Genomic DNA, 20,547 nt, shown 5'->3' with positions numbered 1-20,547 from the left:
CAGTTGATGTGGTATCAGCTCAGGGAGGGAGAGGCCAGGACAGGAATGGGACTGAGCAGGAAAGGCAACAGGGCCACAGAAAGAGCCTGGCCTTTGGGGTTAAGTTCCAGGGCTGCCGCTTCTTGTGCCTGCTGTGTGACTTTAGGTAAATCACTTAATCTCTCTTAGTCTCAGTTTCCTCATCTGTTAAATGAAGTTATTAACACGTATCTTACAGGACGGTCATGGGACTTCAATAATATATGTAAGTGCTTGTGTCTTGTAGAAAGAACCATTACTCTCGCTGGAAATGGGTTTGGGATAGGGCTGTATTTGGAATGGCAGAAGAGAGAAAGAGGACAGAGGGGAAGTGGGAACATTACTCATTCACAGCAGCAGGAATTCCTCTGGACCTGCCCCATGCTGGGCAATGCTGGGGAGCCAGCAAGGGACCTTCCTTGTCCCTGTCCTCAGGGCGCTTGCAGGCTGGGTGGAAGTGAGATGTAGGGGAGGAGATCCAGAGCAGGACAACCCTGGAGGCAAGTGCTGTGAGAGGGAGGCCCAGTGGGTGTGGGAGACCTGGCTCTGGCAGTGGAGGCCCAGAGTAAATGTTTGCTGAATTGAAGGAGCCTGGGAGGAGGCTGGGGAAGGCTTCCTAGAGACGGTGTCATTTCCATTCTTCCGGGTGCCTTTGCAGGTTCGCACAGCCTGTCCCGAGCCCCAGCATCTTCTCTCAATGGCAGGGGCTAGCTGCTCCAGAGATGCTGGTCCTCCGTCCTGGAGGCCCTGCTCTGGTCCAAGCCACCTGGGGCAGGGCTGGGCTGCTGGAGCTATCCATGCCCACCAGGACATTCCCTCTGGCTCCTCCTTTCTTTCCCCACTCACTTGGTCCGAGCCCTGCCTCCCTCCCCAGCTCCTGGCCTTCTCTGTCCACACAATAACAGGATGTGATCCGTTCGAAGAGAGGAAGTGGGGAGGACGGGCAGTGCTGATAGCGAGGTTCTGACTCTCCGCTCTCCGTGCCTCCCCTCCCCTTTGGACCAGCCCCTGAGGCCGCCTCCTGTCCAAGGCCCTGTCTGCCTGGGCCTCTCTCCCCGTTGGGAAGGATGAGTTTGGGGTCTTCAGGCTTGACTCAGGCCTGTGTAAGCCCATGGAGAGATACACACTGGCCCTCTGCACGGCCTGCCTCCTGGCTCTGGCTTTGCTGGCCTGTCTGAGATGCTGAGACTCAGGGAGCCTGGCCTGACAAGCTCGGGACTCCAGGGTGTTTTCTGGAGTTGCCAGAGCCTGTGGGTGGGCAGGTGGTTCCCTCAGGCTTCACCCACCGCCTGTTTCCACGTGGGCCTGATCCAAGGCAGCGGGGTGATAGGGTCAACCAAGAGGTCCTCATCAAGCACTGACTCTGCTCTGCCTTGCACAGAGTGTGGGGTAGGCCGCCATAGGGGGAAACTGAGGCTCCGAGAGGCAAAGGGAATGTCTGAACTCAGCATGAACTAGGAGCTAAGCTGGAGCTAGAACCCAGCCGTCCTGACCCGCAACCTGGAGCTGCCTCAGCCCCTTAGGCCAGTGCGGTCCGACAGAACTCCGTGGTGATGAGCACGTTCTATCTGCCCTGTCCAGTATGGAAGCCTCTCGATCAGAGCGTGCAGCTCTCCGGCACTTGAAATGTGGCTAGTGCATAACTGAATTTTGAAGTTTGTTTAATTTGAATTAACCTTAATGTAGACCTGTTAAACTACCATCCCCTCAGGGAAGAGCCGGTTTTGGTAGAGCGAGGCCAAGGGTCCCCTGGCCCCAGACCTGGGGAGCTTGGGAAGAAGATGTTGGTCACCAAGGTTAGCCTCACCTGTGCTCAGTGTCTGCAGTTTATACCGAAGGGCTGTGCTTTCAGCTCTGCCATCTCACTGACTCCTCCCAAGAACCCGGTGTGAGGGGACAGTCACTCCCATTTCCCAGATGAGGAAATTCCAAGGTCAGAGAGGTTAAGCGACCTGGCCAAGGTCGAGTGGCTGAGAGAGAAGACCAGCTGGGATTCTGATCCGGGCTGTTTGGGGAACCTGTTCCCTCACCCCAATGCAGATGAGCCCCTGAATACTGCCGGGATTACTGAGAGGGGCACCACCCAGTCCCTGGCTGTTAGTGTAAGCCTACTCAGAGGAGCCATCAGAGGAGGGCTGCCCCCCATACATTGTTGGGGGGATGTTTTGTTATATGTTATTTTTGTGAGTCCCTGTTATGGGGGAGACACAATCTCTCCTGACTCAGTCTCAGTTCTGCAGATGGTGATCTGAAGATAACACCCCCTCCCCCAATTGGCCCCCACCCCCTTCTTATCCCATAACTGCCACCACCCCCTGCCCCCTGCAAGACCCTTGCGTTTCTGAGACCCAGTGGAGTTACGGGACCAGGGTAGAAAACCCTTTCCCACCCCATGCCTGGTGACAGCCCAGCCAGCTGAGACCCGGGAGCCCAGGGTCCTCAGCCCTCCCCAGCTCACCCCCAGCAGCCTGGGACCTGTGGTGCTCCCGGGTCCCAGGCTCTGTGGGATCTCGGTGGGGGGCGGGGGGCGGGGGCCAGGCCTTCTGCCCTCTGGCCGTTCCCACACCGGCAGCCCCAGTTCCTTCTCTCAGCGCTCCGCCCCTTCTCCATCAGTCCCCCGTGAGCTGCCGCCTTCAATGGGCTATCAGGCTTCCTCATCACTCTCACGCCCCTTCCCCACTACCCCTGAATAGGTGGGATCCAGACAGACACTGGCACTCCCAGCCCCAAGCCCCCAGGCAATCTCTCCCAGGACCTCCTGGGACCTCGCAGCTATGATGCCTGCTACCTGCCTTCCATGCTCAAGACTCTAGGTCCTGAGGCTGCAATTCTGTTGTTGAGCAATGGCGCATTCTAGAGCAGCGGTCCAAACAAGGGGCGACATGCTGTGATGACCCTGAACTGAGCTAAGATTTGACTCCATGAGTCTAATGACAGGTAGACGTTGATGTCTCTACGATCCTCAGGTCCCATCGCCCTAGGAGCTGTCATTCAGGGATCACACGCTTACTGGACTCCCTTTGGCTTTTTGGCGGCCGCAGCAGGTTCCGTGGGGCAATGCAAGGAGAGGCTGATGGGGTGGGCAGAGTCGGGTGGGGATTGCCTGGCTTCGTTATATTTTGAGGAGGGGGGCCAGGGTTGGCCACAGGCCCCTTCAGGGTTCACATCTGCTCGGTTGGGGCTCGGCCAAAGCTGGGCTGCCGGTCCAGTTGCCCGGCTGCGGCTAAGCGGGGAGCCTGGCTGGCAGGCTTTCTGTCTGATGCTAATGAAGGCAGTGGCAGGCGAGGAGGGGGAGGTACCGCTTTTGTCTTGCACTTGTCCATGCTGGGGTCCTCAGAGAGAGACAAGGGACCCTCCTCACACCCAAGTGGCCATGATTAGCCTGCCGCCACTCACTTTGATGGCTCCCCGTGCTCTGGGGGTGTGGACAGAGTTTCGGGGAGGGAAGGGGGAGCAAGTATGGTCCTGTGCCCGCCCCCCGCTGTGTTTTCCAGGGAGTATCCTAAAAAATAGGCTAGTTTAAGAGCTGAGTGAAAAATGTGGCCCCATTCTCTCTCCTCCAAACTCTCTTTAGGGCCTGTTGAGCTCCCCAAGTGTTCCACATCCATCCTTACTTTCCCTCCTCTAAGCCTTTGTATAAACCCGAGATGCCCTCTCTGTAGATTCCCACCACCAGTAACACTTCTGTGTGTTAAACTTTATCTGAGGCTGCATCTGCTGGTCCACCTCCCGCCCCGCCCCGGACCGGGGTCTCTCCTATTTCTGAACTCACAGAGACCCTTGAACCAGATCTGGGTGCTGTCTGCCATCTGCCCATGTTTGAATCCTGGCCTCATCTCCCTATTTGTCTGTGAGCTGGTCATTGCTGGGACAGTGTGTCACTGGTGCCTCCGTCAGGCCCAGTGTGTGTGGGGGGTACACAGGTGCTCAGTAAATGTTTACTGAGTTATTTCATCAGATCCTTGGGGTGAGTGGGCACAAATGGATCATTACCGTCATTTTATTGTGGGCATTTTCAAATATACATGAAAATAGAGAGGATCATATAATAAATGACAGGAATCCATCACCAACTTCAACAATTGTCCACATGGGTAATCTTCTCTCATTTATACCTTCATCCCTCCCCACACTCCCTGTCCTTGAAAAGGATTATTATGAATCAAATCCCAGACATCATGTTATTTCATCTGTAAATTCAGTTAAAATCTCTATTAGTTGATTAAATTAATATCTACTGAACATCCATTCTGTCTGGTTGTGTGCTATGCCATTCTGGTAAATTCCTATTCATCTTTCAAAGCCCAACTCAAATGTCACCTCTTCTTGGAAGTCTTCCCTGATTCTTCCTTTTCCCAGGGGTGTTTAATGGCTCCTTCTTTGGGGTTCTAATTGTATACCTTCTTCACAGAACTCATTGCTTTTTAGTATTGTTTGGTTTGGTTTTGTTTATGTGAGGAGGCATTGTAATGTATACTTAAGAGATTTAGAATCAAATAGATGTGGATTCAAGTTCTAGATCCATTTACTTAACGAGTTTAACTTCTCCGAACCTCAGTGTTCTTGTCAGTAAAATGCAGATCTAGTACTCCCCTCATACTGTTGTGAGGATTAGATGAGCAATGGATCTGAGGCGCCTGGTACAGAGCCTGGCCCACAGTAAGCATTCCTTCCAGAAGTGGCAGCATCACTGATGGGACATGCCTCTCTCTCACCATGGACTGAGCTGGATGGCAGGACCCAGGTGCTTCCTGTGTGTGTCCTGGCACCTGAGCGGCCTCTGTAGAAGAGTATGGTGGGGGAAGCCTCCAGTTAGCCATACAGACTGGGCTCTTCCACAGAACTCTAGTGGCCCTGCCTGGCCAGGGATGGCAAAGAAAGGCTCTGGGTTAACTTTTGGGCTACTTAAGGGCATCAGTAAAAATTTGGAAAAGTAACTTGATTTTGCCTTTTTAATGCACATTTTATTTTATTTTTAAACTACAAGATCTCTCGCCACTGCCCCCTACCCTCCACCCCAAACAAACATTCCTTGTTATAGAAAATCTGGAAGGAACAGGAAGAGAGGGACTTCCCTGGTGGTGCAGTGGTTAAACTGCAAGCTTCCAATGCAGGGGGCCTGGGTTTGATCCCTGGTCAGGGAACTAAATCCCACATGCATGCCACAACTAAGAGTTTTCATGCCACAACTAAGGAGCCCGCCTGCCACAAATAAGACCCGGTGCAACCAAATTAAATAAATAAAAAATATATTAAAAACAAACAAACACAAACTCAGCCCAGGTCACCACTGAATGTTTTCATGTATTTCCTCCCTTAAACCACATCCCCCCCCCGCAAAAAGCCCATGTTTTTCTTTTCCCAACTGTGAAATTGCAATTGCATTTTGTTTAACTTTTGCGTGCAGCCTTTGAAAGTTATTTTCATATTGAAGGTCAAAGTCTGACCTTTCAGATAAAAGCTCCAAGCGTGAAGTGGCCCGATGGTTTGGGTGTGGTTCCTTCTAGACTGAGTTAGAGGTGGTGAATATGTGGCCAGCAGAACGTACCCCTCTCCACCCTGCTGGTGCTTCCGTTCTGAAAAAGGAGCGGTTTGGGACAGGGCAGTACAGCTCAAACACTTGACACCTTGTTCAGATCTGGGAGCTCCTAACATTGATCGAGTATCTAAAGCTACAAGGTATTCAGATGCATTACCCTCCAACCAATCTGGTGCAGCACTGCTGGGAGATGAAGGCTCAGAGAAACGAAGAGACTTGTTCAGATCACACAACTACAGGTGGGTGATAGCCTTGACCCTCAGCTCACACCTCCTGGTCCCCAGGGACTAGGCATTGAGTCTATTCATCCCTCCCCTGCCCCTTGCTGTGCTCTACCTCCCCCCTGCAAGCTCACAGCTCCTGCTTGCACACCTCTAGTGATGGGGAGCTGAGCACCTTTCAGAGTCATCTCTGCTATCACTAGACAGCTCTGTTAGACAAGCCTTCCTCTCGCTGAACCAAACCCAGCCTCTGTGTGACTCCTCTCATCACCCCCAGCTCGGCGCTCAGAGGGCACACGGCACAATTTCGCTCTCGGATCTGGAGACAGAACCCTCTGAGGCGGCTCCTTTTCAGGCTGAAAGCTCAGCTTCTCCAAATATTTAATAGACCAATGGCAAAATTAGTAACAAGGGAAGAAAACAGTTTTAGTTAGGATGAAATAGAATCAGTTCCATGACTCCAAAGGCCCTGAAATGTGAGGCATGCCTGATGCTTGTAGATCGTAAGGATATAAAGGCTGTATGTGCGGTTTATCTTCCCTTCAGTTCAGATGGAGACCCACGCTCCATCCATTTAAGTAGGGCATTTCTTTCTTTTTTAAAAATTAATTAATTAATTAGTTTGTTTAATAGATCTTTATTGGAGTATAATTGCTTCACAATACCGTGTTAGTTTCTGTTGCACAACAAAGCGAATCAGCCATGTGCGTACACACGTCCCCATATTAATTAGGGCATTTCTTAAGGCTGGGGCCCAGCCTGATGTCTCATCCTTCCCTATCATGGCCATATCATCTCTGCCTAAGGCCTCAGCCACCACTCATGCGCTGCTAAATTCTAAACCTCTAATTCCAGCTCAGATCTCTCTCAGGAACACCAGACCGACACCCCTAGCTGCATCCTGAGAACTGTCCCCCAGGCCCTGCGAACTCAGCCTTTCTGCACTAGAAGCCCGGATATGTTTCATTGCTCATTGCTTGTCCTATCCACTAACATGTGGGTTCCCCCAGGGCAGGGCTGCATAGCTGTAGTGCCTAGAACAGTGCTTGGCACAGAGCAGACACTTTGAGTGTTTTGTTAAATGAAGGAATACATGCTCTCTCCTCACTCCTAAACTGCTGCTCTTCCAGTATTCTCTGGTTTAAAAACCAGCACCAACATCCAAGCATTGTCCAAGGTGGGGACGCGGGTGCCGCCTTGACTCTTCTCTTTGGAGGCCCTTCCTCCCTGCATCCATGTGGTCACCGCAGCCTGCCAGTTGTACCCCTTCAATTGATCTTTGATCCTCCCACTTTTCTCCACGCACTGCTCTAAGCCTTGCCACACCATCTCTCTCCTGGATTCCCGCCCCCCTACTCCCCTACCCCCATACACAGCCTGCTTACAGCTTCCTGCCTTATCTAACCCATTCTTCAAGCTGTGGTTGGAGAGATCTTGCTGAAATGCAAGACTGCCTATAACCCCATAATGGCTCAGTATCCTCTGTAAGGTAGAGACCAAACCTCTTAACAGGTCCTGCAAGGCCCTCAAGACCCCTTTCCCAACCACCCTCTGCTCTCCGGCCAAGCCCATCCCCCATCAGTTCCTCCTGCTGGGGCTCCTTCCCATAGGCTTTTATCCAGCCTGGAAGGGCTCCTCCCTACCACTGCCCAAACCCAGCACTTCAGATCTTCTCTCGCTGGGACCCAGGGGAGCCTTACATCACTGCCCCACATCTCCCAAATGTACATCTCCAGCCTGGACCTTGCCTCTTAACTCCAGATGCACGTGCCTGTCTCCAAACCAAACTCGCAAATCCTGCCCCTTCTGAGCAAGAATGGCCGGCATTCCTGAGCCTTCCCCATCGCAGCCCAGTGCGCTGAGCAGACTCAAAACCTTGATGCCATCCTCTTTCCCTCACATTCCAAGTCATGTCGCTTTACCCTCAAAAGACACCTAGATTCAAATGGCGTTATCCCCAGCTCATGGCTGCCCTTGACCTAAGCCACTGGAACCTCTTGCCTGGAGTGTTCAGTAGCCTCCTAACCGGCCTCCCTGCTTCTGGTCCTCTTGCTCCCGTGGCCTTTTCTCAACACAGCAGCCAGATCACGTCTTCTGTGCTCAGAGTCCTCGAAGAGCTTCTCGTCTCAGTCTGACTAAAAGCTGAAGTCCTTCTGGCGCCCACAGGCCCCAGAGGAGTGGCCTCTTGCAGCCTTTCAACCCTCCTCTCCTGCCCTGTCCCTGCGCTCACTTCCCTCAGCCACAAGGACACCTCCCTCCTTGCTCCTTCCCAGGGCCTTTGTACGTGCTATTTGCTCTCCTTGCCTGCAGTCCTCTCCCCTCTGACAGCTGAATACCTTGCTTCCCCACTTTCAGCTCTCCTCAAATGTCACCTCTGGAGGAGCCTTCCCTGAAGTGTCTGTGTAAAGCAGCACACCCTCCCTGCCAGGACCCCATCTTCCTGATCCTGTCTGGCCTTTCCCCTACTGCCATGTGACCTATTTTATCTGTTGATCCCATCTGGCCTTTCCCCTACTGCCATGTGACCTATTTTATCTGTTTCTTTGTTTGCTTCCTGGCTAACCTCTCTAGAATATAAGCTCTGTGAGGGCAGGGACTTTGTTTTGTTCACTGCTCTATCCCTGGCATCTCGAAGAGTGCCTGGTCCACAGAAGGCATTCAGTAAACATTTGCGGAATGAATGAAGAAGTGAATTTTAGACTTAATACTACCTTTTCTTGATTTCGTAAACTAGAGGGCATACCCATTTATATACTCTTTGCGCCCTTCCATCTCCTGTGAAATATTAGGTGCGACGGTAATTAGATAATAGTATAATGGAAGCGCTACCTTGTTCACTACTGTGTCTCCAGCCCATGGGAGACAGTACATGTGTGCTGAGTGAATGAATGAAAGCAACCGATTGCTGACCAACAAGTAGGTGCTTCACAGTGGGACTGGGCTGGACATAGGAATGCTTGGGCTTTAGCCCTATCTTGCCTGCTATTGATAACTTACAGTGTGACCTCCAGTTAGTGACTATCTCTTTCTGGGTCACAATTTCCCCAGCTGAAAAGTGAGGGGCAAGATCACGCTACTCAGGAGGAGCCTTTAGGCCAGGAGAGACCGTGATTCGAGAAACCACACCCACCATGTGGTTCCACTGCCGACCTACAGCCTGGGGCAGGGGAGCAGGGCCGTGCTGGAACCACTGGGCAAAAATTTGGTCTCGGGACCTCTGCTGGCAGGCTGGGCTCTTGGCCCAGGGCCAGCCCTTTAGTTTCTTGGCCCAGTGAGTGGGCAGCAGGAGGTGATTGCGCTTCCCCCACTGGGGGGTCCTGGCCCTAAATCTCACCAGCCCAATGGGGTCTCCTAGGACCCAGGAGTCCAGCCAGTACATTCCTTTCTGCTTTCTGCTCCTTGCAGCCCCCCGGGGCACTGGGGCCCTCTATGGGCAATCTGACTGTAGCCCCCAGCTCTGAGCCCCAGAAAACCTCTGTCCAGAAAGTGACAATCTTTCTTCAGGTCTGACCTTGAGATCGTGTGGCTTTGCTTTGAGCAGACCTGCCCCAGGCTCCCTGTGTCAGGACTTCCTAACTCTTTGTGCCATGGAAACCTTGGGCAGTCTATGGACCCCTTCTCAGAGTAGCGCTTTTATTTAGTTAGTTTTGAATAGATTTTATTTATTTAGTTTTGAGATTTTATTTATTTATTTATTTATTTTTGGCTGCGTTGGGTCTTCGTTGCTGTGCACGAGCTTTCTCTAATTGCGGTGAGCGGAGGTTACACTTCGTTGTGGTGCACGGGCTTCTCATTGCAATGGCTTCTCTTGTGGAGCATGGGCTCTAGGTTCGTGGGCTTCAGTAGTTGTGGCATGTGGGCTTCAGTAGTTGTGGCTCGCAGGCTCTAGAGCGCAGGCTCAGTAGTTGTGATGCATGGGGCTTAGTTGCTCTGCGGCATCTGGATCAGGGCTCGAACCCGTGTCCCCTGCATTGGCAGGCGGATTCTTTTTCTTTTAATAAATTTATTTATTTAATTTTGGTTGCGTTGGGTCTTTGTTGCTGTACGCGGGCTTTCACTAGCTGTGGCGAGCAGGGGCCACTCCTCGTTGCGGTGCGTGGTCCTCTCACTACGGTGGCCTCTCTTGTTGTGCAGCACGGGCTCCAAGCATGTGGGCTCAGTAGTTGTGGCACTCAGGCTCAGTAGTTGTGGTGCACGAGCCTAGTTGCTCCATGGCATGTGGGATCCTCCCGGACCAGGGTTCGAACCTGTATCCCCAGCATTGGCAGGCGGAGTCTTAACCACTGTGCCACCATGGAAGTCCCTGGCAGGTGGATTCTTAACAACTGAGCCACCAGGGAAGCCCAGTAATGTTCTTAAATGCATAAAATAAAATGCGTGGCATTGCAAGGAAACCAATTACATTGAAATACAGTTATTAAAATATTAAAAATACAAGTTTGCAATATAGTAACTATATGTATTTTATGATAAGACCTAGTGGAAGTCTAGTCCCAATGACTGTTATATTTCCATAGTGATGAGCAGAAATAATCCATCCAGATATCTGCAACAATTGTATGGTGACAGGAAAAGGTCACAGAGGGACTGTGGTTTAATGCCTTCATTCCTAATGGCAGAATATGGTGAATTTCAGTTAGAGGTTAGTGAGATACAGATGTAATGTTTTTCCCATGCAAGTTCGTGAACCGAGTACTGCCCATGGGCTCTTGTGGAGGGAGTGCTAAGTGAAGTGAGCTGGGGGAACCAAATGCTGAGTCTGAGAGGAGAGAGACTCACCCCTAACCAGCCCACTTCCTCAGAACCTGATTAAAATACAAAAATCTACCATAGTCTTTTAACAGAGTCACAGAATCACAGGCTTCCAGAGACGGAAGGGCCAGAACCCCTTCTGTAGTTGCCCCCACTGGGGGACCTGGTTCCCAACCCTGGCTGGTGCACCTCTAGGGATGGGAACTCATGCTCATCCCGGGCTGGCCAGGTCCAGCTTCCCTGCACAGCCGTGACCCTGTCTCCTCTCACCCAGAGATGAAGCAGATCCCTGCTCTGTGCCCACAGCTAGAGGACAGAGAAAGATAAGATCCTGACTAGAGCTAAAATACCTTACTCATTCAACAGTCATTCTCTGAGCTGCTCTCCGCGAGGCCAGAGGTAGGCGCTGGATATACTGAGACTTACATTTGTTGCCTGTGTGCTCAGTACTAGTGTGCTGGGGCTGAAACGGACATGATGCCTTCTCTCCAGGGAGACAGAGACTAAATGAGTAAACACACACATCAACATGTCATTGCAATTTGTGATAACGGCTGTGAAGAGATGAACAGGGGACTCACAGAAGGAGTGACTTCAGATGGGGGAGAAGGGAGATCAAAGAAAGCCCTTTGGAGAAAGTGACACCGAATGCAAGACTTGGAGGAGTGGTTAGAATCCTCCAGGCAAACAGAGGGGAAGAGCAATTGTGGAGGAGGCCCTGATGCAGGAGAGAGCTTGGCTGCTGTTAGGAAGTGACAAGGGCCCTGGGGCCAGATGAAGCTGGAGAGGAGGGTAAGGGCAGGTGGTGGAGTCTTCAAGCCGATGCTAAGAAGACTGCGTATAATCTGAAGTCACTGGCAGTCCTGAAGGGATTTAAGTAGGATCTGTTTGAATAAATAAAACAAGGTCTCCAGGAGCTCTCGGGCTTGCAGCAAAGACATTAGCAAGATGAAATATAAGAATGAATTAAGAAACATTTTACTTCTGTGCTCTAAGCCCCAACGAGAACGTGCCTCCGTGCTTTTCCTCAGGCTGAGCTCTCTGCCTGGATGCCTTCCCCCTAGCTGTCTCTCTGCTAGTTCCAACAATTCAGCTAAACTTTTCCTAGCATCAGCCCCGCCAGGACGCCATCCCTAACGATTTAGCTGTAGTGCTTCCCTAGAGCATAGCCCTGAGCATGCCAGGTGCGCTGTTCACAGCATCACTGACTGTTTAATTGTCAGCGTCCACCCTCCCTTCCTTCAAACTACCCCTGGAAGGGGTCGGAAGTGGGGCGCTGGAGAGAGGAAGTTGCAGAACCTTCAGCGGCAAACTGGCTCCCCTCCATCCCCTCCCCAACTAGTCTGGGATCGGGGCTAGACTCTGCCACCTGCTGGCAACAAGTGGAATGGCAGGCTGGATGGGGTGCGGAGAAAGGGGACCCCTAGAAGCAGTGAGGCCCACTTTGGCTTTTCTGAAGGGTAATCACACAAGACCTAGCTGTGTGGAGGGCATAAGGGGGCCTGATGACACGGAGTGGCAGAGCTGGGCTGGGAACAGGAGGGAGGAACTGAGCGTTGATGGAACAGTGGCTCAGCGATGAGGACACGGGGTCCAGCCCTGTGGGGCGGCTGAGGCCTGAGTCCAGATCTTGGACCCAAGCCAGACCAGCAGGGGCTCCAACCTGTTACCATGGGGACCCAGGGCTGTGTCCATATAGCTGGGGAGATGACCCCCCCTCCCCTCAGCTGGATGAGGACCCCTAGAGAGAAGGGACCAGCCTCAAAGCCAAGTGTCCACCCACACCCCCCTTTTCTGGAACAACTTGTTTTGCTCTAAAGCTTGGGACTTTGACCTGGGAGGTGTGTTTTCCTCCTCTTGGTCACCTGATGTCCTTCCTGCTCACCCCCCTCCCGCAGGGTCCCCAAGCATGGCCCAGGGAGTTCTTGTCCTTCCCTGGGTTCTATAGGGAAGGGGGGTGCTTGGATGAGAGAGGCAGGCGCTGGGACTTGGGGACTGATGGGAGAGGCTGGGCTGCTCTGGGGGGGCACTGGCTGGATGGGGGTCCCTGCCTGTCATCTCTTCTTGGATCTCACCTTCCACACTTTCTGGGACACCCACTCTCTTGGAGTTTCCCCTCCTGCTACACCCTGACTCCTCTTCCTCTGAAAGACCCTATGCGTTCGACTGCGTCTGGGTCTCTCACTGCTTCCCTCCTTGCCCTGGCTCTCTCCTTGCTGCATGCGCGTGCACACACCCACACAGACACACCCCGGGGAGACCACGTGCTCCCGTGCCTCAGCTACGAACGCCATGCCGAAGGCGGCTCCCAAAACGCGCCTCTCTACTCCAGACCCAGGGATCCCGCTGCCTTCTTGGTGCTTCCCTCTGGAGCATCCACAAGCACAGCATCCGAACCTGCAGCTCGGCATCCCGCCCTACCTCCTGAAACTTGGTCTGGCCCCTTCGGAGGCACTACCAAGCCTGAAACTGGGAATGACCCTCAGCTCCCTCCGTCCCTCACTCCCCACACCCAGCTGTCAGTGTTCTAGTGACCATGTCCAGTCCATTTAATCCTCCTAAATATGGCTCAAGCCCATCCCCTCTGCCCTGCCCTGCTGCAGCCCGCGTCTCCAGCTGTTACAGCAGCTTCCCCATGACCTCCCTTTCTCCGGTCTTTGTGCTCCCCTTTCATTCTCCACGGTGTCCAGAGGTGTTTTCTTGAATGCAAATCTGACCCTGTGACTCCCCTGCTTAGAAGAAGGCGTCAGTGGTTGTTTGTTACATTCAACCCAGTTCCCTGCATTCTAATCAGTGATTCCCTGGCTGTTCATTAACGCACAGGGTGCCTACTCTGGCCAAACTTTGTGCCGTGAACACTCTGAAGACACCCAGTTGGGGTAGGACAGACAACAACTGTCTAGGTATAGGAGGCGTCACTCACCTCCAAGCCACGTTCCCCTACGTCATCTTGAGACCCCGTCATTGCATGGCTGTGTGTACCACCCATGGTAGGGGGCACACACATACACACACAGGAAGCAGGGACGAGGCATGATGTCTGGGTGCTACCACTGGCAGGAGAAAGGGCTGCCCAGGAGGTCTTGTGAGCAGCCGTCTGGTGGCTTCTGGGCAGGGACGCTGTGGAGGGGCTTCCAGCTCACGCCCTGGCTTCTGAGGACTCTCCATCTCTGAGACTTTGCCCCAGTCTTCTGCCTTCTTCTTTCTTGACATCTGTGGAGCCAAACTCCAGCATCCCTGGCTTCCTGTACTCCTGGGGGAGGGGAGGGGGTGGGGAGAAAGGAAACCCAGTATGGCCCTTGGCCCCGGGGCCTCGACAGGTACTTGGGTCATTCTCAGTTCCTGAGCTGGAGGGTCTCATGGGCTCCACGGGATCTTAGGAGTTGAGGGCCCAGGGGTTCAGGGCCCCAGACTTGGACCTTCCACCTGGGGTGTCCTTCTTTCGTCCTCTAGAGCACGGCTGTGTTCACTTACTTCTCTCCCTGTGATGGGTGGAGAGGGATCAGAAGGTGTGTGCAGAGGCCTCTGACCAAGCCCAGATCCTGTCCCAGCTTCCAGGGACCACCTCTGGGGCCAGGAGGAGGAGCTGAACTGGGTCAGGTCAGCTGGGCTGTGTGGGGAAGGCTGGGACTGGGACCCTCGGGCCCTCTGTTGTGATCCCCATGGGAGAGGCCGCATTTAGAGAGTTGCTGAGCTGGGCAGGGAGTGCAGGGACAGAAGCCAGGGCTGTGCCCCAGGACTGGGGCCCCGGGGTCTGGGTTGGCTGACTGGGGACAGGTGAGGGGAAGAACAGGAAATGGGCCAGGCTCTCGGGGAGCGGGAGCTTTGACCTTTCCCTAGCCTCCGGGATTTTCCCCGTGTCCCCGGGCCAGCCAGCAAATTAATTAATCCCACCTTCAGCCTTCCCAGAGGCCCCACCCACTGGGCTCATTCAAGGCAGGAGAAGAATGTGTCACTCTATCCCCAGAGCCCAGCCCCGCTGCCAGGAAGGGGAGCTGACGCAAGACTCCAGGAGGCCTGAGGCCTGGAGGTGAGGCCCCGATTCTCCCCACGTCTCCCAGGACCTCAGACCCATGGTCTCTAGAAGATGACCCCGAAAGCCAGCCTGAGTGGGCTGGGCTCCAGCCAGGGGAGGCCAGGCCTGGCACATTACCATGGGAGGGAGGGCAGTTTCGCTCCACCTTCCCGCCTCCGTCCTCCCTCTCCTCCTTCCTTGCTAGCACCTCTCCTCCAGGGTCAGACGGAGACCAGGCTGATCTCAGCAGACACCGACAGGCCCCAGGGCAGCTCCAGGAGCCCAGATTCCAGCGGCCGGAGAGAAGGCCTGGGAGCTGCCTGCAGCCATGTCAGCCCTCGGCCTGGTCATCCTGGGCCTGCTCACGGCAGTGCCACCCGCCAGCGGTCAGCAAGGTAGCACAGGCCTGGGCCAGCCTGGGGTGGGGATAGGGGCTGCAGTACTGGGTGCTGGGAGCCCCGGGGTGGAAGGGGTGGCCTTCTGGCCCGTCTCATCACCCTTGGCACCTACGCTTTGGAGGGGGAGCAGGGACGGGCTTAGACAGAGGAACCTCCAAAGGAGACACAGGCTTCTGTCTGTGACTTGTTTCCCACGAGTGAGAAATGGGGGCAGCAGGGGAAATATTGGATCTAGGGTCTAGGGTCGGGGAGGGGAGTTGAGACCCACGTTCCAGGAGCAGGAATTGCCCTAGAGGTGGCTGGTTGCTGAGGACAGAGCGTCGGGGGCTATAAGGGGGGTGGGAATAGTGTGTGAGCCACTCTCAACGGCAGGATTGTTTCAGGGGTGGGCAGTGCTGTCAGGCATTTGCCCATGGCTTTGGCCTAAGTTGTTTCCGCTTCCTACCCAGAAGACAAGTGTCCCAGTGTGGCCCCCACCATGTGCCTGAGCTCTTTGTCCAGCTCTGCCTCTGTCTTGCTGTGTGGCCTTGAGCAAATCACTGTCCCTCTCTGAGACTCAGTTTTCTCATCCATAAAATGAGGACAATAAACCTGCCCCACCCACCTCCCAGGGCAGCTTCCACTCAGGGGTGGGGAAGGGCTTCACATTGGTAAAGCACCACACCCACCATCCGGTGTCAGCCCTGAGCTGTGGGGAGTCTGCCGGTGGGATTTGGGTCCAGGGCGGGTTGGCAGAGATGCTCCCAATGCCCCCCTCCTTTGCAGATGCCCTGAGCTCTCATGCATGTCTGCTTCAACTCTGTCTCTCAGGTCTTAGAAGCCCTCTGTGGGAATCGAAGATCAGAGGGGTGGAGTAACTTGTGTGGGTCACACAGCAGAGCAAGAAGGGACAGGGCTCAGTTCACCTCTCTCCTGCCCCAGGCTCTGCCCCTTATGCTATATGTTCATCCCAGAGCCACCTGGAAGGAGGAGCAGTGTCCCTGGTGTGTCTGGAAGGAATTGGCTGCAGGGTCTGGAAGAAGCAAGGACAAGCCTCCCAGGGCTTAAGCCCTAACTCCCAGTTCTTGAGTAACCACTGACCTGAGGAGACAATGGGTCTGAACTATTGTTTTTTGGGGAAACAATGAGTCCAAAATACAGCTTTTTGGCAAGTACGGAACTTACAGTAAGCATACTGCGTATCTTTTGTTATCCAAGGAAATAAGCAAGGGCTGACCTGGCCGCAGGACAGAGTTCCCAGAGCCCTCCCTCCTTCCCAACACCTGCCAGGCTCAGAGAGCGCTTGGAGAAGAGGCAGGGCCTCCCTGCAGCAGGAGAGCTTTCGGGTAGACTCAAGGAAGGACTTCTGAGCAGGAGTGAGGCAGAAGGAGATTTTTGATGTTCAGCCTGGGCCCCTCAAGATACAGGATGGCACTAGGGAGGCAGGTGTTTTGGCCTGGAGGCAGGATGCTTCAAAAGTCTCCTGTTGGCCTCTCTCCCCTCCTGAGACCTCTAACTGCTACCGTGTGTCTGTCCTCTGCGGGGCCGGGCCCCCTCGGGCTCACAGAGCACAGGGATGTCCGGGGAGAGGAGAGCCCTTTGGGGCTGCCAGTGGCTGAGGGCAGAGACTTCTGGGAAACCCGAGGGTTAGAGGTGGTGTCAAGGGGCAAGGGGCAAAAGGCAGAGAAGGTGCCTGGAAGGGGTCTCAAATTGGTCTCTGGCCCAGTCAGTCCCTGGGGCGCTGAGCCAGAGAAGACAAAAGGGGCTCAGGCTTGAAGCTCCCCTCCCGGCCCCCAAGACCCAGAGGAGAGCTTGCCCCTCTGTCTTGACTTTCCAAAGACGTTCTGTCCCACCCCTTTCTCTGGGCACTCCTGGCACCCCAGCCCCGTCCGCCTGCACTCCCACGCCTACCCAACCCCACAGAAACCTCTGTTACGAAACAGGATCTTCCAGATGCCAGCCTAGTCCTATTAGCTCTGGGCTGCCTTAGCCTGGGAGCCGGGGAGGAGGGGAGCCACCCTCACTGGAAAGGCCAAGGCCGTCTGTTCAGGGGGCTGCCCTTTGGTCCCTGGGGCCTAGGCACTCCCCGGGGGCCCTGCACTGACCCACTGCAGCGGGGGAGGGGTGGGGGGGTGAGGGGACGCTCTGGGCTGCCTGCACCTCAGATGCTGCTCTCTCAGGCTTGTTCCCTCCTCAGCTCCTTTCCTTCTTCCCAATCCTGTCCTCCTCCAAACCACAGTCCCTTTTATAAGCCCAGGGGTCAGAGGGGTCCTCGTTCCCCAGAAGGTCTCCACTGGTCCCGGCAGCAGGCTGGTAGCCTCTAAGCAGCCCCGGGGGGCGTGAGGCCCCACCTGCACTGGCAGCCCCCCTGTGCCCAGCCCGCTGCAGCACCCGCCCCCACTCCTCCCTTTCCAGGCCTGGGGAACCTGCAGCCCTGGATGCAGGGCCTTATCGCCGTGGCTGTGTTCCTGGTCCTCGTTGCAATCGCCTTTGCCGTCAACCACTTCTGGTGCCAGGAAGAACAGTGAGTGCTGTGCGGGGGCCCTGGGAGCTGCACCGGCGCAAGCCGGGAGGTCCCAGGACCACGGCCACTGCTCTGGTAGCAGTGAGAAGGGCCGCAGAAACCCTGAGCCCATTCCTCTCACTGTGTGGAAGGGGCACTGAGGCCCCAGGTCTCAGGGACCAGAGCTGAGGCTTGCTGGAGCCCTGCGAGCGCACTTGCTGCGCTTCGGGGAGCCGTCTTCTCTTCTTGGAGTCTCAGTGTTTCTATCTGTATAGTTGGGACAGTGGCCCATCTGTGATGGACACCGTGAAAACCCCTGGACAGGAATGTTCTGCCCTTCTTCAGGGTCTGCTCCTGTGTCACATGCAGGGGCTACAGGGGGGCAATGGGATGGACACTACTCTTGTGCGCACATACTCCCAGACCAGAAGGGAAGGCAAACATGGAAGGGGTGATCGCAGTGTGAGTGCTGACGCTAAGGAGCAGGCAGAATGCAGTGTGGGCCTGAGCCGGGGGTTCAGAGAAGGCTTCCTACTGTATGTTTATCCTGAAGCCCAGGCAGGAGCTGAGTGGGGTGGGAGAGCACTGCCATTGAGGGAAGAGTCACTGGGGGTCCTGAGTTCGGAGCAGAGCACAAAGGTAGAAGGGGTTGGGCTGAAATCCAGCTCACTCCACACCTGCTGACTCTGGGGCAAGGCTGCATCTGCTCCCAGCTCTCACACCGGCAGCCTGGTGCCTGGGTACCAGCAGCAGTGTAGGACCCACTGAGGGAACAGAAGCAGCTCATGGATGGAGAGGCCCGAGATAGACTGCTGAGGTCGGCAGGGCCCAGGCCAAGCAGACCCTTGGGCACCAAAGCCCCGAACTTTGGGCTTTATCCTCAGTGCAGTAGGAATCCAGGGCAAGTTTGTAAGCCAGTCTTGGGATGAGATGTGGCCGGAATGGAATCACTGGCTGCCCCGTGGCGGATGCTTTGGGCCAGTCTGCAGGCGAGGTGAGCAATGAGGGTGAGGTCAGGGGAGAGTCTGAGCTGCGGAGGCGGCAGAGCAGATGGAGAGAGAGTACACGTCTAAGAGCTTTCTAGGAGGGGGTGGGGACACTGAGAACAGGAGGGAAGAAGGACAGGGATTACGTCCAGGCTTCTGATGGGACCACCCACTGAGACACAGGCCACAAGAGGCAGATCTGGGGCAGTTTGGGACATATTAAGTCTGAGGTGCCCATGGGATGTCCGAGGAAAGATGAGCAGTGGTTAGGGTCCCTGTGACCCTCATAAGAGTGGTGTCTGGGGAGCTGGGGACAGAGGACACACTTGAGTAAGAGGCGAGGAGATTTTTGTCGGAAATATTGCTTTTCTCCACTGGCCCCAGCTCTGCCGTCAGTGACCGCTCCTACCGCCTAGGAGAACCTTCCGGAAATCTAGGGCAGACACTGAGTCCTGCTGGGTCTGCCCTGGAGCTGAGCTGAGGCCAGAGGAGAACAGCAGAGGGAGGCCAGGAGGTGGCCGGTGCAAGGCCTGGGGTGCATCTTTGGTAGATTTCAGGCTGGGACCTGAGGGCCCCACAGTGGAGCAGGGAGAAAGGTGTGCGGCCCCACGGCCAGAATCAGGCTGTTGACAGGGCCCTGCTGGAGAGAGGAGCTTCTGCCTTAGGGCCTATAGAACAGGGCCTGACTGGACTAGAGGGAGGAGGGGAGACCGAGGGAGAGGGGACCCAGAGAGCCCTGATGGTGAGCTCTTTCCCCAGGGAGCCTGTGAACATGGTCATGACCGTCGGAAACAAAGCAGATGGGATCCTGGTAGGAACGGACGGCAAGTACTCCTCGATTGAGGCCAGTTTCAGGTGAGGTGCTAGTATACGGCTGGCTACCCTGTGCTCCAGGGTCCCCTGGGGACCTCAGGACCAGGTGCTTCTGAAGGGGAGAGGGCTCAGAGGATGGGGGCTCATATGGGGAAGGGCTCAGTGAAGAGAGGGGATTCCGTGCGGGGAGATGGTGAGCGATGGGGGCTTTGAGGGCACTGCAGGGCTCCACGGGGACATGCAGCCTCAGCTTGGGAAGAGGGTTCAGTAAGGGGATGGGGACTTGGTGGGGGGAGGGCCTCAGGGGGTGGATTGGGACTCATAGGGGTGCAGTGGGGAAAAGAGGCTCAGCGCGGGAAGGGGACTCTGAAGGGATGAGTTGGGGGACTCAGTGTGTGGGGGGAGGATCTGTAGGGGAGGGAGCTCAGTGGGGAGGTGGGTTCAATGGGGCCCAGTGGGGGGAGGGCTAGGTGGAAGAGAGAGAAGGGGTTCAGGGGTGGTGGGGAGAGGCCTCAGGTCTCAGGTGCAGAAGACCAGATGTGGTCAGGGGAACTCCCTTCTGGGGCTCAGACATTTATTCTGGAAGACACTGCCCTCACAAATGCAGGATGGGTCAGGGAGAAGGGGATGGGACAGGAGGAGCAATGACCCCTGTCATCCTCTTTCAGGTCCAGTGAGCACGAGAATGCCTATGAGAACAACCTGGAGGAGGAGGGCAAGGTCCGCAGCACCCCAATGTGACCCCTGCTTCCTTGTGCCCGATGTCCAGGCCCCTCCTTCTCTGTACAGGAATCTGCAGTAAGGGGCTGACCCCTCCAGCTCTCACACCTGCCCCACCCTCCAGCCAAGCTCGGAGCTCAGACTATGTCCAGGTTGGGGCTCAGCCGTGGCTTTGGGGTCCTAGGGGGCCTCCCACTCAATTCAGTTCAGAAGACCCTTCTGAAAAGGACAATCAACTCAGCACCTCCCATCCTGCCTCACATCTCCCTCCCTCCAACCGTGGAAATGGCTCTCATTTCTGTGAAATAAAGACGTTTTGTACTTCTGTGTCTGAGGCTCCCAGGGCTCAGAAATAGCTCTTCAGGCTACCAGTGAGGCCTGATCTTGCTTTCTGGAATCATCTTCCAAAGCCTCTGTCATGGTGATTCTGGAGGATTTCCCAGGAAGCCCTCTCTGGGAGAACACCTGGGGCCAGGGAGCACACCCCTTACTCCAGGCAGAGACCCTCCTACAAGTGCCCCCTCTCTTGACCTGCCTTTCACAACCACAATTCTGGGCGATTCTGGGGTCTTCATGCAGCACCAACATCCTGACCCCCTGTCT

At 55.1% G+C, this 20,547-nt stretch overlaps 1 protein-coding gene across 3 annotated transcripts; it reads left to right on the top strand.

Moving 5' to 3' along the window:
- The first annotated feature begins 14,498 nt into the window (after window positions 1–14,498).
- Window positions 14,499–20,251, top strand: PDZK1IP1 (PDZK1 interacting protein 1). 3 transcript variants are annotated; one of them, XM_060004881.1, is made up of 5 exons: window positions 14,499–14,560; window positions 14,765–14,940; window positions 17,338–17,446; window positions 19,171–19,266; window positions 19,893–20,251. In XM_060004881.1, exons 2-5 carry the CDS (start codon window positions 14,874–14,876, stop codon window positions 19,963–19,965), a joined length of 345 nt encoding a protein of 114 aa, XP_059860864.1. In that variant the 5' UTR covers window positions 14,499–14,560; window positions 14,765–14,873; the 3' UTR covers window positions 19,966–20,251. The 3 variants fall into 3 exon arrangements, with proteins under 3 accessions (XP_059860864.1, XP_059860853.1, XP_059860855.1); XM_060004870.1 differs by having other exon boundaries at window positions 14,751–14,940; XM_060004872.1 differs by lacking the exon at window positions 14,499–14,560 and having other exon boundaries at window positions 14,572–14,940.
- The last annotated feature ends 296 nt before the right edge of the window (window positions 20,252–20,547 follow it).

This window comes from Delphinus delphis, chromosome 1 (genome assembly GCF_949987515.2).
Source record: "Delphinus delphis chromosome 1, mDelDel1.2, whole genome shotgun sequence".
Lineage (NCBI taxonomy): Eukaryota > Metazoa > Chordata > Mammalia > Artiodactyla > Delphinidae > Delphinus > Delphinus delphis.
The sequence above is the reverse complement of the archived record's forward strand: the minus strand, read 5'-3'. Positions and strand labels throughout refer to the sequence as shown.